The 15,959-nt window shown below is 43.6% G+C and overlaps 1 protein-coding gene across 1 annotated transcript in view; it reads left to right on the top strand.

The window, feature by feature from the left end:
• The first annotated feature begins 8,274 nt into the window (after positions 1-8,274).
• LOC118771758 (anoctamin-2-like) overlaps positions 8,275-15,959 on the top strand; it is a 30,435-nt gene continuing 22,750 nt past the window's right edge. Inside the window, exons 1-6 of the mRNA XM_036519778.1 lie at positions 8,275-8,515; positions 8,887-9,225; positions 13,572-13,670; positions 13,883-14,037; positions 15,082-15,136; positions 15,551-15,602. Of these exons, the coding sequence (XP_036375671.1) occupies positions 8,483-8,515; positions 8,887-9,225; positions 13,572-13,670; positions 13,883-14,037; positions 15,082-15,136; positions 15,551-15,602 (733 nt within the window). The 5' untranslated portion in view covers positions 8,275-8,482. The remainder of the gene's footprint in view (positions 8,516-8,886; positions 9,226-13,571; positions 13,671-13,882; positions 14,038-15,081; positions 15,137-15,550; positions 15,603-15,959) is intronic.

Here is a 15,959-nt window from a genome sequence, read left to right as displayed (position 1 = left end):
TCTTTATGTCACCTGGGTTTGTCAGAAAAGAGAGAGAGAGGGAGAGAAAGACAGAAGTAAAAATATGAACAAAAATTACATTGAAATGTGTTTCCTTTGGCACTCTAATAATAGTGCTTGTACATCAGGATCAAACACTTCCCTAAAATCTGCGAACAGGTGAATCAATTTAAACATCTAACAGACTCTGAAAAAATTACAATTCTTATGCAGAAGAGAATCTGTCTGCCCAATGTCTTTGATCTCCTCAATCTGAGAGAGGGTGTGGGCTAAAAAAAAAGCTAGAGCATCTGTTTTACTCTGTTAACTTTCATCTGTGTATGAGATGATAGATCCACAAGATCTATAAGATCGTTTGCAATACAAATAAACCCTGTTTTGAGAACTGGGATGAGGAAATTGGTGCTTTAGGTGTGCGAGTGTGCTTGAATTTGAGAGAATGGGAGCAGTGTTGCTCTGAGAGAATTTGGCAGGATGGTACCTGCTTACTGTAATTTCAACGAAGACGAATAAGGATGTTACGCAAGTTATAAGTGAGTCCATAGAAAAATTATGGATGAATGGCGCCCTCTTGTGGTAAAAAATGATACCTGCACTTAAATTTGTGGCTTGGCGTTTTCTACCTCCGCTTATGAGTGAACACCAAGTGCTTGTTTTTGTTCATCAATTTTAATTACTTATGTTTGATTAATTGATTGTAGATCTGTTAATTGAATACTTGCATTTATTTAACATCTCTTGGCGTCCTTTGTGTTGTTGGATCTGCTTTTGGTCAAATTTGTTGTGTCTTGTAATCAGATTGGGACCACTGTCTGAATGAAGCTTAACTTGCATTTAACTAACAGTTAATTTGGTACTAATATGTGATTTGTGTAAAGGGTATGCATGGACAGAAACTGATGAAATATATTTGCTTGTTCTTTCCCTTCTGCGCAAACTCTGTTCCATTTACACATTTTTTTCAAAGGACTAAGAGCAGGTATGTCAAACCATTTGTTAAATGCAGAACAGTGTTCAGTTATCAGATGAATCAAAGCTAATCAACTGAGAGCTCAGCTTATGTACCTCTGCGAGACTGCAGCTGGTGACCTTTGAGAGTTGAGACAAATTCTGCTGCAACACAATACAACTATGTCCACCAGGGGTCCTCAGTTCCTTCACACAGGGCAGTTGCCTGCCTGAGTGGTTATCCCATGTGCTGTTACTACAGAACTGTCACTCAGAGTGGTCCCACAGTGTCCTACATTTACACAGCGAAGAAACAGTAATTGCTGCTGTCCCAGAATTCTCAGGTGTGTGAGTGTGCGTGTGCCTATGAGGAGGAAAGACGGTATAGGTAAGTGTGTGCAGCTAAGAGTGTAAGAGAGACAGAGAAAATGTGTGTGTGTGTGGGTGTGTGTGTGTGCACGTGCGTGCACGAGAGAGAGAGAGAGAGAGAGAGAGAGAGAGAGAGAGAGAGAGAGAGAGAGAGAGAGAGAGAATGAGAATGTCTATATTGAAGAGGTGCTGCCCATCCAAAAAGCAGGTGAGTCTGCCTTCCAGTCCTGCTCCATTCGCCAGCTGGACACCCCCACCTACCTACTGCGAGGGGAATATGTCAAACCATCCTGCTCGCTCTCCCTCCTCCTCTCCCATAGTCTTTTTCCTTCTCTCTCCCTTTCTCTGTTCAAATGCAAATTCATGAAACAGAGCTATGGCCCCAAGAAAAAGGTATACTAAGAACAAAACAATACAACATGATTGAATGGTATCCCCACTGCCAAACCCAAAAGATGTGCAAGTGTTTTTCTCTTCATTGGTTTAATTGGTTTCCTCTCTTGTGGTATGGCAGGGATAGAGAGTTTCCAGATTTACAGTCACTGCCCAGCTCTGACAGAATCTTTTGAGTAGTTCCAGGTTCTGCAGTAACCTCTCTTCTGTGGGTGACAGCACAACCAGGTCATCCGCATACAATAGAAATTTCATTTCTTTTTCATACAAAGTGAGAGCAGGGACAACAGACTGTCCCAAAACTGTTGCTAACTTGTTGGTGCTCTCTGCACCCCTACATGAAGATCTCTGTACTTTCTGTTTCAATTTTGATGCTACACTTACTGTCTGTGTACATGTATTTTAGTGATAAGGATGCCTTAGACTTTACCCTCATATACCACCTTGTAAAACAGTCCTTCATGCTACACCTAATCACATTCTTTTTTAAAAATCCAATAAAGCAGGGAAATATGAGTTTTTGGAGGACATTAGGGTGTACATCTGGTTGAAGTTGTGATGATTTGGTAAAAACTTTTTCTCAACTTCCTTAATTCTCTAACCTTTTCAGTTCTGTCCTGCTTTTTCAGAGACTTCAGTGCATGCGCTCTGATTAAGCCATGTGTTCTTTTTTCTTAATAGACGAGTGACTCCGAGTGATTCGGAGGAGTTCATCTCCTCGGCCTTTTCTGCTTGGAGAGCCGGTCTGTGTTTATAATGACCTTCCCCGATTTTAAAAATAGGCTGTCTGTCCTCCCCACTTCTCTCCCAGATTTCGGTGTCCTACAAAATCATCATCTGTGGTGTGTTCCTGTCTTGCTGTCTCCCAGCAGTCCTCCTCTTTATCCCTCTCTTCCTTTAGGGATGTTGTTGATCTAGCACCTGCACTCCTGGTTTACTGATTCACCCTCCCAGAAAAACGCTGCCAGCTGGAGTTAATCCTTGAGCATGTGTGTGTCTCTCCTCCAGCTGTTCTAGTGTTTAACACCCTGCTGATCATCATTCATGTATGAATGCCAGTCTCAGTTTGAACACAGAACGCAGATGGTTCAGTGTTTAGTGTTGAAAATGAGAAGAGGGGCTTGTGGACCAGCAGCACTCCTAAGGGTAAATATCACTACATTATCACAGTAATCAATGTCATCATCACCATTGTAAAGTTAATTTATAACTTCTACTCATCATCATCATCATGATCATTGTAAGGGGCTACCTAAAACCAGGGCCCCTGTAGAGGTTCCCGTAGAGTCCCTTCCTGCGGGGGGGGAATTGCTTTGCTCCCTCAGCCTACTCTGAAGACTGCATCGCTAATGTCCTGATATGGGGTCACCCCTGTAGCTCACACTGTTTTACATGTTATCCATTTATACACACCTTTACTGAAGCAATCCAGGTCACCTGCCTTTCTCAAGAGCTTTCAACATACAGCCCTCCGGCTACAAGTCGCGTTCCCAAATTAACAAGCCACACTTTTAGAAGCACAGAGCAGCATGCACTCTTCTTTGTCCTTTCCAGTCCTTGGCCGTGAGATACACCTGTCTGCTCTTAGTGTATCTGTGTTTGCAGGATAGCTGGACCTTCCACAAGATGAAGGACACCTGGTTCTGCAGAGAGACCAACTAGGGAGACCTGTCCTCCAGAGGGACCAGCCAGGGACATCTGGTCTGTCAGAGAGACCACCCAGGGAGCCCTGTCCTCCAAAGAAACCAGTCAGGTATATCTGGTCTCCTAGAGAGACCAACCAGGGACACTTGGTTCTAGACAGCCCAGCTGCGGACATCTGCTTCCATCCTGTGTCCCTGAAGACAGGGGTTACTGCATATGTTAATATTTATTAATTAATAAGGAGTTTGGCCAACCTTTGCCTTCAGAGCAGCTTCAGTCCTTCTTGGAATTCTGTCATACAAGTTTTGAACTGTTTCTACTGGGATAAAACTGACGTTTAGATCTGGTGATTGGGGAGGCCGTGCAAGGTGTTCGACCTCTTCCTGGCATTCATGAAACCACTCTTTAATCCCTTTAGTAGTAGTGTGCATGGGATCATGATTGTCGTCCATCCTGAGACCATAGTATGTATCTGGTCACCTAAAATGGCTTTGTATTCCCTGGCCATAATTTTACCATGCAGGGTAATGATCGTACCTAGTGATTCGCATGAGATAGCTTGCAAAGCCATAAGACATCCACCACCATGGGGAAGCTGGGAAGAGGCATTGTGGGTTGAAGACTTCCTTTGGCTGTCTCCAAACAAAAACCTGTTCAGATGTAGGAAAAAGAGATAAAGCTGAATCATCAGACCATGTTAGTTTCTTCCACTACTCAGAATTCCAGGTTTTGTGCTCATTACGCCAGGTTATGCATTGTTGTACATTGGCTTTGGTTACAAGTGGTTTCAGAACGGCAGCTCTACCAAACATATCAGCTTTGTGAAGCTCATGGCATACAGTTTTTGTTGAGACTGGGTCACAGCAGTATGACCATATTGGTAATTAATGTTGAAATTAATATGAAACGCATGTATAGAATCCTTTTAATTGTGATTTAGTTACTTCAAAGTATGACTCATTTTTCATTTGATGTTTCCAATATGTCTACCACCTCTACATATACACACATTTTAATATGATTTACATACATACATGTACATAATGTGTGATAGTTCGCATTAAGTTTAGGGTTTCCATGTACTGTAGGTGACAAAGTACAATCATACCAGTTGCTGTCTGAATGGAAGCCATTGCAGAAGCACGCAATTTCAAAGTGCCTGCATTTCCCTATATGAATATAATTTCATGCATTTTGGGGGGTTTAAAAACCAGAACATTGACATATTTGATGAATATGAAAGAGGTGATCATGACAGATTTCACAGCCTTGCTTGTGACATGTTGGTGTCCCTGTTTCCAGGAGGAAGTCTGCCAAATTAGGAGCAGCTGCTGTGAGCGATGCCAGCACTGTCTTAAATGATTCTATTTATATTACTCATGTTATAATGTATGTGAATGGGGAGGATTCAGTCTTTGGAAATACACTGAAAGTTACATTGAGAACACCACTGGGACAAAAAAAAAATGAGTAAAGCGCAATACGTTTTTATCTGAAGTATACCTTTGGGTAAGCAGGATTCCACTGGGTGGGTTTGGGAAAAGAGGGAGGAGAGGAGGAGAGAGGAGAAGTGGGTGAGGAGAGCGCTGTCCTGAAATGCAGCCATATTCATTGACCTTCTGTTAGCATCTCCAGAGCCTTGGTCTGCTCTGATGAGCATGTAATGAGAGTATGTAATGCTCTACCCTAAAAGCAAACAGATCACTAGACCAGGGGATTATTATATTTCCATGGGTAAATATGACTTGTATTTTATCCGATTACCCTTGTTTTGTTGTCTTAGCATACAAAAGCCTGCCTAAATATCCTCCAGGTCCCAGCCTTGGGGCCCCAACACCTGCTGCTCTCTAGGTTCACAGGATACCTGACCTGCACCTGCTGACACTACAGTAACAACAGCTCTTTAACCTGAACTTAACCTCACCTGAGACCCGGGGTGTTTAACGTTACGTCTCTAATACCTAAACCACACCAAGGTAAGCATGGTGTACAATAACCTCGCAGAGTTCTAATATCTTTAACCTTTTTACATCCATTTTACGTCATACCTCAGCTTAGAACATATTAGACAAAAAAATCGATCACAAAAGGTACAATCCCTTCTCCTTTTGTGAGAGCCTTACTGCCTCGCCGTAAAACATTAAAGGCTAAGAGTAGTAAAACGACTTTTAAAGCTTTCCTGTAACCCGTTCCTCGATTACAACACAGGCATTTTAATATTTAATCATCTGGGTATATTTGCGTGCAGCGGGAAACCGGAGACACAGCTGAATGTTCGGACTACAGTGAATGTTTGCGGCTGTGGTTCGTGGTAGTTCAGCGAGGGTCACTGTATCATTAGATACGTTTACTGACAGAGTCCTTAGTAATCTGACTCTGTTTCAAAGGTAAAACATATCGTGGGGGGTTCAAACATTTTTCTCTTATGTGGGCTTAAACAATCAATAGACTCCAACGGGAAGTCATAGGTTTTTACAGAAATGGATGAAGGGTCAGACTAGTAAGTGTAGTGGGAGTTCGGTTAATTGTTTATTTGTATGAAATATTCATTTTATTTTGTTATTAGATGTATTGATGGTGTGTTATCACCATACATATGTGCGTCAAAGGGAGACAGAAGGTCTGGACAATTAGTGGAAGTTTGGACTGAACATAAGCCCTCTCTCAAGCGCTCATGGAATTAGCCCCCCGCAAGATAAGCCTGTGCCGATCCAGGAGCGGATTGTACACGGTCACAGCTCTCCCTCGACTTCTTACCCGTGTCTCATCTCACCCGCCTGCCTCGCAACCTCTCACGGGAAAAATGGCAAAGAGAGTACCCCCGGGTGCCGGTAAGTGGGTCAGCCTCCACTCCGGGATTCAGGGACGCGCATGTTCCCGCGTTTAATTTTTTTTTTTTCGTTGGGTTGTGTGGATAGAATTTAAATGCAACGGTCGAATTGGGGACTGAGCGGCAGCACAGAGTGTAACAGGTGCAGGAAGTTGGGTAATCGGATGCCACGCGTTGAGGAGTCTGCGGCGCTTGTTTTGCAATCAGTCGGTTGTTTGTTTACAACATTATCTTATCTTGTAAACTCCAAGACCAATGCAGGGATTTAACAACTCGGAGAAAAAGATCATACATAGGGTACATACATTTGCTATGAGTGCCATTAATTGCAAGTCGTGATACTAAGAGGTACACAATAGTGGAGTGCGCCTCATTTTGTTATTAATAAATCATTCTCCTGTCCCACCTGCCAGACTGGCAATCAGAAGCAAACGTTGATGACAGATGTGTGAATGGGAATACGCTTTTAGCGTTTTATAATTAGCCATGTAAATCTGGGCTATTTCAGGAATGTTTATATTTGTGTACCCATGTTGGGGGCATACGTTTGACAAACGTTCTCTGTGCTTTCTGTTGGCATTTTTCAGTTACTGCATCTGTAGATCATTTCACAGGGTTATTTCTTAAAATGAGATCATTCTGTGGTGGATAGAAAAAAATAGTCTTACATTAGATCGTTTATGAAGGTTAGCTAATTTAGGCTATTTAACTTATGACTATTGTTAAATGTAAAGCATCAAAGCAACGACCTGAGTCTATTGTTTCTACATTTTGGTGTACATCAGATCTTATCAATTTCATAATTTTACATTGGTGTTTTGGTCGCAACTTTTAGTGTATTTACACTTGGAGTGACGTTGTAATTTGGACCATGAACAGAGACGCAATTGCCATGATGTCATGATATGAATTAAAACGGCCGTTTTAATTAGTACCAAAAACCGCTACCATACTGGTAGAAATAAAGACTCGCTTTAGACTATAGTGTCTGACCATCAGACACCCTATCTACCTGCGGCCTGGACATTTCAGTGTGATACGCACATAAAATAGAAAAAAAACGACCTAAAGCATTCTCACATAATTGAACACTTGGTGAGGAGTATTTTTCAAATGTATCGGTATAACTGTCGTTAGTTTATAGAACATATTCGTAAACGCACTGTGTTTCTGTCTCTGTCCATGGTCCTGATACTCGTCCTCCTCGATATTTCACCAGCTGACACGCAGTAGTAAACTTCTAAAAATCGGACTCACTTGCGCAACACAGATCCATCTATGAAATCAAATTTCCGCTAATGTCTCATTAATTTGTGTATTACGTACAGAAACACCGTATGGCGGCAAGGAGCGAGTCCGAGTCACCACTGCCATGAGTGAGTCTTCCTCGATCCACAGTGACAAATTCCTCTGTTTGCCGAGAGGACCGTCAGAAGTGGATCTGGACATGATCAATGGTGTGTTCGACCCTTTGGACTACGTGGAGGAACGCCCAGAAACTGTACGTGTAGGGGACACACTGCCACAACTGACGGAGGGGAGTAAATGAAAATTCACAATATATGTTAAACCCAACAGAAAAGTTGAAAACATTTACATTAGGGCACTATGAAATGTGTGGCATACACAGCATACGTCATACCTTAATTTAGCCTACTCAAAAACGGCAATTAATTAGGCTTTACGTTAATACACTGAAACATGATTGCTCAACTACAAATATATCTCCGGGGTCAAGGGGTTGCAAAGTTGTATATCTTTCGAAAAACAATTGGAAAATGTCATATAAACTAAAAATAATTTAGATTCTCTGAAAACGTGTCTCACGTAACTTCCAGTCTCAGAGGAAATTGTGTTGTCAGTCTGTTTTGATATTTAGGGTTTTTTATTCGTCATAATATGCCGGAAACCTGGGATTACTTTGAAGTGAGCCGAGAGCCCGCCTTTAACACCTGAGCAAACCTCGCAGGTGTTGCTCGGTTCTTGGAATTAGGCAGGGACTAATCACTAGCGAAGTTTCTATGGAGATACGCGGTTGCACTCGTGCCAAGGAGCTCTGTTCCTCAACAACTGTCAGCAGAGCGCGGCGCCAAACACGGGCGAGCAGATGGATTTCATGTATTGTGAGGTAGAGAAAGCTGGTGTTGATAGAGAGATGGATTGTTCCTCTTCCTCGGGGTGAATGGAATATCGGCGTGCGCTGAGCGTGCACGGTTACTGTAGGAGGAGTGCTGCAGCTGAGGGCGGTCATTCTAATCATCGTTGCGATCTGCTCTGTTTCTTTTAAAGAGGAATACCATGCCACAGCCGTCAAGCAATGAAAAACTACCGGTGAGTGCCCCGTGTTTGTGATTTGACTAGCATCATCATATTGTCTGTATAGATTTTGATACTGTTGTATTATTTTATAAATTATACTATGTTTGTGTAACCTTTTAATACTTATACTTTTGCATGATACACTTGATTTGTAAATAACTTTTTTGGTTTGTTACATTAATTCTATGTTCCTTGAGTGTGGTGAGGTCGTTTATTATGATAAATCTGAATTTGTAATGACAGCAGCCAAACAGAGGGTGACCTGAGGTGTCATTGCCCTCCATTTTTGAGCACATCGGGGACTGATTTTAAAAAGCGATGCCATTTTGTTCCGTCATTCAGTCTGTGTTTGTGTGTCTGTGTGCGTGTTTGTTTTACCGCAGGTTGTCAACAACTTCCTGGAGACGGCTCAGGACACGATGAGGGGTCTGTACTTCGCTGACGGGAAGCGGAAGGTGGACTATGTGCTGGTTTACCACTACAGGAGACGCTCGTCCCTGCACGGCTCCCCCGGTCAGCAGCACAGGCTCTCCATCATCTCCAACGGCAGCTTCCACATCCCGCTCCCCATGGTGAAGGACACACCGAGGCCGCGGGGGGAGCAGGAGGTGGCGGTGGACATGGGGCCGTGCGACCCCGCGGACGGGGAGAAGATCATGATCAGGGAGGAGTTTGAGTCTAGCCTGGTGGAGGCTGGGCTGGAGATTGAACGGGACAGAGAGGTGAGGTGTGCGCCGGCTCCGTCCCGCTGCTGCGCCGCACACGGCTCCAGAAGTCCAGCTCAGATGCTCCGTTTGCTTGGATCGTTTTCTACCTTAGCGTAGGATGTGCCGTTTATGCAATATTTGGACAGGGGCTCCACACAGTTTCTGCGTCTGTGTGTGATATATTTTTGAGCAAACTTGTAATTTTGGTGTGCTTTGTAGTTTGAGTCAGTGCGCTGTAGTTGTATGCATGTACCTGTGTACTCATTAATGCGCGTGTGTGTGTGTGTGTGTGTGTGTGTGGGCGCTGCTCTGCTGGTGACTCCCTGCTTCAAGCATCAGGTATTTGGCAGTTTGTAGTCGGAGCACTCGGATTATGGCCAGTTCCCCTAAAGTCACTGTCCCAGTTTGGCATCATGCTGCTTACAGAAGGCAAAGAACTCACAGAGGACACATTTGGGACTGGATCCCACAAGCCTCTGGCTTTCTAGTCTATTATTATGAGCAGGACCCTTCTGGATATTAGTAATAATTGATTATTAGAAGTTAATGATTAATTTTGTTTACCTTCCACTGAGGCAACTCTTTCAAATTGACATAACGTTTCAGTAACATGTAAACACACCCATGTAAATGAAGAGTAACTTCAAGCGGCAAACATTGAGTAACATTTTGATGAGGTGCTGATGGGAGATGAAGTCCAGAAATAATTATGGTAAACTACTTTTACTTTACATCCAGACTTCAACTCCCATCATCACCTCAGCAAGATGGTGCAAAATGTTACCAGTCATTTGTATGTCTAGTATACCATACAGCACCAATTAAAACAGAATGCACTTATTCATTGCATTACATTACATTACATGCATTTTGGATTCTGTGTTCTAGTGACTGATGTATGGAAGTATACTTGGCTTCCATTGCCTAGTCAGATTGCACAAGTTACCTTGTGGTAGGGCATGAATAGCGTTATGCTCACACTCACTGGTCTGGGAGTGTTGTTACCCTGGTCTGACACTGTTGCTCATTTAACCTGAATGGATATACTTATGTTCTGTTGTGCTGGAAGTCTCTCTGGATAAGAGCATCTGGCAAATGATTGTAATATAATAATGCACTCATTCATATGTCTTGTCAACTTTTGGGTAAATGAGGTAAATGTATGCAATGTTTTGGCTGCCATGGTGATTGTAAGCCTGGTTAGACACCTACAAATATCATGACTGTCCAACAGAAATTAAGGAGGATTTCAGATCCAACAATCCTCAGAAGCAGAACACCGAACCTCAAGATATTCATGGGGCTTTGGCTGCTCTCTGTACTGAGCTGCTCACTCTCAGAGCTATGCCTGGAGTCATTATTGCTGATGGTCTTGGGAGCGTCAGCTTCTTGGCAGAGTTGCAGCACAATCCTGAGAGCAGCTCTAGTGACAGAATCCTGTTTCTACACCATAATGTCAAAGAACGATCCCTTAATATGTTAATGTGTTATTGTACCTTATACTTTAATGACCTGCTTGGAACCTAGGAGCCAGTTTCACAGCGCTTTGGAAGAATGCCATGTGACTTTCCTTTTCCCCTAAACATGAGTGATGAATGGACACTTGATTTCTCACCCCCTGCAACAGGTCAATTTTTCCTGATCTTAATCTGAGTCTTGGAAAAAATGTACAGATGGGTGTCCTGAAACATTTAGGCTGGTAATTTATTATTAATTTCTAATTAAAATACTGATATTATTTTAAACTTTCATTAAAAAAACCCCAGTGTAGTCCATCTTACTCCATCTCTCATCTGTGAATCCTAGCTGTAAGACTGGCTATACACTCGCCAGCTATAGGCCTGGACTTAATTGGCAACACAGCTGTGCAGGGGTGTAATGTGCAAAAATGGAAACTGGCCTTGATAAGTGGCATCTGCTAAAGGAGCCGTCATGAAGTGCTTTTGACCCACCAGCTTTCCGGAATCTCCAGTAGGGCTTGGGGATCTGTTCCCGTGGTAACCCTCCATGTGTATTCCTTCTGTAAGCTTCTATTTGCTCCTGATCCTTTTAACCTCCTCTAATCAAATCACACACTTGCTGACGGGGGCTTTCCCATGGCCCTCAGCCTAGCGAGTGCAACCAACAAGCCATGCCTTGCTACCATTGCTCTGATTGGGTCAGCTTTGGGCTACTCCATGAAAGGGGCGATTGTCCAAGAAGGAGGATGATGCAAAGTGTACCAGACCAGCATCTTTAATGTGATACCACAAGGACTCGCTTAGCGATTTTAGCAGCACGGTTCTATCACCCACTAAATCCAGTTGCATTTACCATAAAACTTATTTCAGCAGCTCCGGCGGTTATGTGTGTAGAACCCAAGTTAGCCCCAGCATCTATAAGAGTCTGGTTACTGTTAGAGACTGGTATATATTTACTAAAATGCAGTTTTATCCCTGGACGCTAAAAAGGACCTGCGCTTGTTAGAGACTTGGCATTTAATAGAAGTTTTATGGAAAGCTGTGCCAGAGATAACCCACAAATGGGTTATTGACCTGCAAACGTCCTTCAGGGCTCTCTGTTATGCATCAACGCACGGTCCACAGTGCGTGACATCTGCCAACACTCAAACATGTTGGTCACCTGCCTTGCTCTGTCCCTATTGTAAGGCTCTGAATTACATCAAGCTAAATTCCCCTTTTAATCACTGTGAGAAGGTCAAACCACTAATGATTTTTTTTCTGCACTTGTGTTCCAAGTACAGGTGAATATGAGTTTAAACACAGGCTGGGTCCTCCCTATGCATCCTCCTCTTCTAACCAGTCAGTGATTTAAAGGCTCGGAGTGAGTCAGTGATTTACACTCTGGGAGTGAGTCGGTGATTTAAACTCTGGGAGTGAGTCGGTGATTTAAATGCTCGGAGTGACTCAGTGATTTAAATGTTGAAAGTGAAATTTCCTGTGCTGCGTGGAAACACTTCCACTTTTGGGTCTTTCGAGGGCCTGAAATGTCACCCATCTGCGATCTCCGTGGCGACGGCTCCATCCCAGGCAGGAAGTGACAGTGACCTAATTGCCTTCCCTGCTGAGATGAAAATGCTAATTGGAATTTCTTATCCTAATTAACCTTCTCTGATGTGCGTGATATTTTTATCCTCCTGGTTGTGTGCAGGACTAGGAAGAGGGGAAAGAATGATGGAGGTTCAGCGCGCACCATTAGCGGGAATCATGGTGTTTCGCTCACTTGCGCTGTGGTGCAAGTGAAAGTATACCTGCCGTGGGGCGTAGGGTTACGGCCACACCCGTGGGAGCTATAGCCGTGTCCCGAGCGTGTCCTGTTACACAAGTGTTGCGCACAGGTGACGGCAGCAGCTGCAGGTGCAGTGTAGCGCTCTCTCACTCCTCAGCAAGTACACAGCCACTAACACATGAAACCAGTCACCATGTAATTAATCCTATTTACTAATCGGAAAGGTGTCAAAAGTGTGCAAGTTTTTCCAACAATAAGTATCATTGGCCTGTTTTGCATCCTATGATAACACCACCACTCATAAAACAAGGAACATACATATATAAATAATAATTGTATGGGTTTCAGATACCGATAGAAATGTTAGTGATAATGAGATACATAAGCTTCGTTAAAAACAAAAAATAATTACTTGTTGCTGCTGGGAAAAGTGTCACTCTCTTGAAAGCTTTTTTTCTCATTGCTGCAATTGGTGTAAATGGCTTTGTTCTTTTGTATCATCCTAACATTGCTTCCCAGTTAAAACATGTTTAGAATGGAGTGTTTATGCAAGTGAAAACCTTTACAGTCTCTAGAGGTAAAGAGGAATAAAATTAGGTGTCATGCCTGCAGTTTTGGGGAACTGGTCTCATGGGACACTTCAAGAGATTCCTGTAGAACTCCAGGCACTCCTGCAGTGGGTCAGGTTTTTTTTATTTAGGAGATGTCCTTGACCAGGTTAACTTGCATAGCTCACTTTTGCACATATTTTCCATTTATATAGCTGGATATTTATTGTGACACATTATCCATGTCTAGAGCTGGGTATGTACTGAAGCCTAGTGGAAATTTACACAGCTGGGCATTTACACAGCTGGGTATTTACTGAAGCAATTGATGAAGGGTACAGTGGCAATGCCCTACCTGGGCATCAAAACCGTGACCTTCTGGTTCCAAGCCTAGTCCCTTAACCACTACAGCATGGAGCATGTTCACATATATTTACTGTTTACTGAACAACCTTCTGATACTTTTGTGTGTGATAAAACAGAAACAGATGGGCTTATTTCCAAGGAAATTGGTCTCAGAAGTGTGTGTGTGTGTGTGTGTGTGTGTGTATGTAATCCTGAATTTTTGCCACCTGTCCCCCCCAGCACAAGGCCCACGGACTGAGTTTCCTGCGCCTGCATGCTCCCTGGCCCGTCCTCTGCAGAGAAGCCGAGTTCCTGAAGATCAAAGTGCCCACAAAGAAGGTAAGGTACTTCTGACCTCTGGAGCTAGGCAAGGTTGCCCAGTTCAGGTGCTGCAGGATAGAAGGGCAACGGGGGTCAAGACCAAGACGGGTTAAACTGTGCAAAAGGAGACTAGGCCAAGGGTGGGCCCCTTGCTTTTGTTTTCAAAGGTGAATCCAGGTGAATTGTGTTGTTTTCACAAATTCGTGTTGTGGTTGTTGGGCTTCCGTCAGAGTTACGAGCTGAAGGAGGAGAAGGGGTTCTCGGGCACCATGAGCGCAGTATGGCGGAAACTCAACCAGCCCTTCCAGCCCAAAGTGCCACACCTCCACAACCAGAGCCGCACCAAGTTCCTGTCCCACTCCTTCTCCCGAGACAAGCTGCACCTGTGAGTTTTGGGGGTGGAGGTGGGGGGTGCTCTGTGTGGGAGGGACATATATGCTCTCATCTAGTTTAAGGACTTATGTTTCATGGTGATAGCACGGCCCTATGTGATGTACTTAGTCACTAAAAGTGTGCTTAAGTCCGTCTTCTGGGAAGAAGCTGTTTACTTTTGATTGTTGTCATCAACTCTATCCTAACAGAAATTCTGGGCTGCTCCATCTTATTGTAGGAGAATGGATGTGGGTATGTGCGGTTTGATGAGAATAATATAAGAATATTGCAGTGGCCAGCACAGAGCCACAACCTTGACCCAGAAGAATTTCTTTGGGATGAATTGGAGCGCAGAATTAGGGCAAAGCCAAGACTCTTCATTAGTGGAGCTTGCTAATGCCTCAAAGTAGGCGCGTAGGACAATGCTGCCAGTCTTCCACGACACCTTGAAGTAATCATTAAAGCCAAAGGCAGACCAAAACACAAAATGAATATCTTTAGATATTCGTATCTACCCATGTCCCATGACTTTGCAGGATAGTTTATATCTAAATGAAGATTTTAAGATTTTATTAATGAACACCAGGGAACACAGGTGAACACAGGTGTTCAATTGGCCACACTAAAAACGCATTATTGGCCCTTTCTCTCCCTGCTCCAACGCAGCTGATTCAAATGACCAACTCATTATGAACTCCTGAAGCTGCTTAATAACAAACTGATCATTTTAATCAGCTGTGTTGGAGCAGGGAGAGATCTAAAACATGCAGGGCAGGGGGTATTCCAGGAGAGGGTTGAGAAACACTGCTTTGTAAGCCTGATTTGAAAGTCTTTCTCTGGGTTTTATTTTCACAGAAAACAATGCCAAGGCCCTTTTAGACATTTAAAAGATAATAAATTACCTTCTTGTGTTTGAAATGCAGAGTGGAAGGTCTGTTTATCCACCTGGTTCTGGTGAGAGAAAAATGACTTTCCCTCCCACTGGAAAAGGATGACCTTTAACATTTGATGCAAGACAGAATTTTCCAATATTGTTTTTTTATCTGATTTCATCCAGGTACAATATCAAAAACAGGGACACGTTCTTTGACAACACAACACGAAGTCGAATAGTAAGTCAACCATTAGTGCTCTCTGATCATATTCTGTAAGAATTTTATATGTTCTAATTGATTATGTGGTCTGATTAGTTCATTTAATGCACATGTTCTGTAATTTATTAGTTTATGAAGAAATTAGGTCCTTATAATTCCGCTATTTGCAGAAAAACGCTAAAGACTGGTAGCTGCATGTAGAGACTCTGGTCAGGGTGTCTGCAGTGTGGTTTCTCTGGTGTCCACTTGCTAGTTTGAAAGGTAGTACATAAATCAGGATTAACCCGGAGCATCTCAACTGTAACAAACTGCGTTAACCTGCAGTCTCTAATGAACCAGCTCCGTGCTCCCTAAACACCTTTGCGGTAACGAGTCTCACCAGACTCCTTTTTCTGAGAACCGAAGCTGTGACTTTCCCTCCCTCTCACTCAGGTGTACGAGATACTGAGGCGCACCGCCTGCACGCGGACCTGCCAAACCATGGGTACGAGCCAACCCCCGTGTGGGGACAGTCCTCTTGAGGAGTTTCCCAGAATCCCCGCCCCAGCGGGGGTGCTGTGGGCGCCAGGGGAGGGAGCGGGTCCCCGCCATATGCCACTTTGGAGAGAACAACACAGTGAGCACACGGCCAGCCTGGCTCCCAATCAGGAGTGCGGCATGGCCTGTCCACGAGGAGGAAAATGGGTCACCACGTTCCAGGGTTTGTCATAAAACTGGCACACGACCCATCGGGAGTCACCTCCCCACAGCTGAGGATGTGAATCGCCTCCATTATCACGGCCTAATCACTCAAGTGTTAATGTCGGCCCTTTGAGGACTTATTAATTAATTGCTTTAATTG

This window comes from Megalops cyprinoides, chromosome 25 (assembly GCF_013368585.1).
Source record: "Megalops cyprinoides isolate fMegCyp1 chromosome 25, fMegCyp1.pri, whole genome shotgun sequence".
NCBI classification, from domain to species: domain Eukaryota; kingdom Metazoa; phylum Chordata; class Actinopteri; order Elopiformes; family Megalopidae; genus Megalops; species Megalops cyprinoides.
Note: the sequence above shows the minus strand (reverse complement) of the source record. Positions and strands in the feature narration are given on the sequence as shown.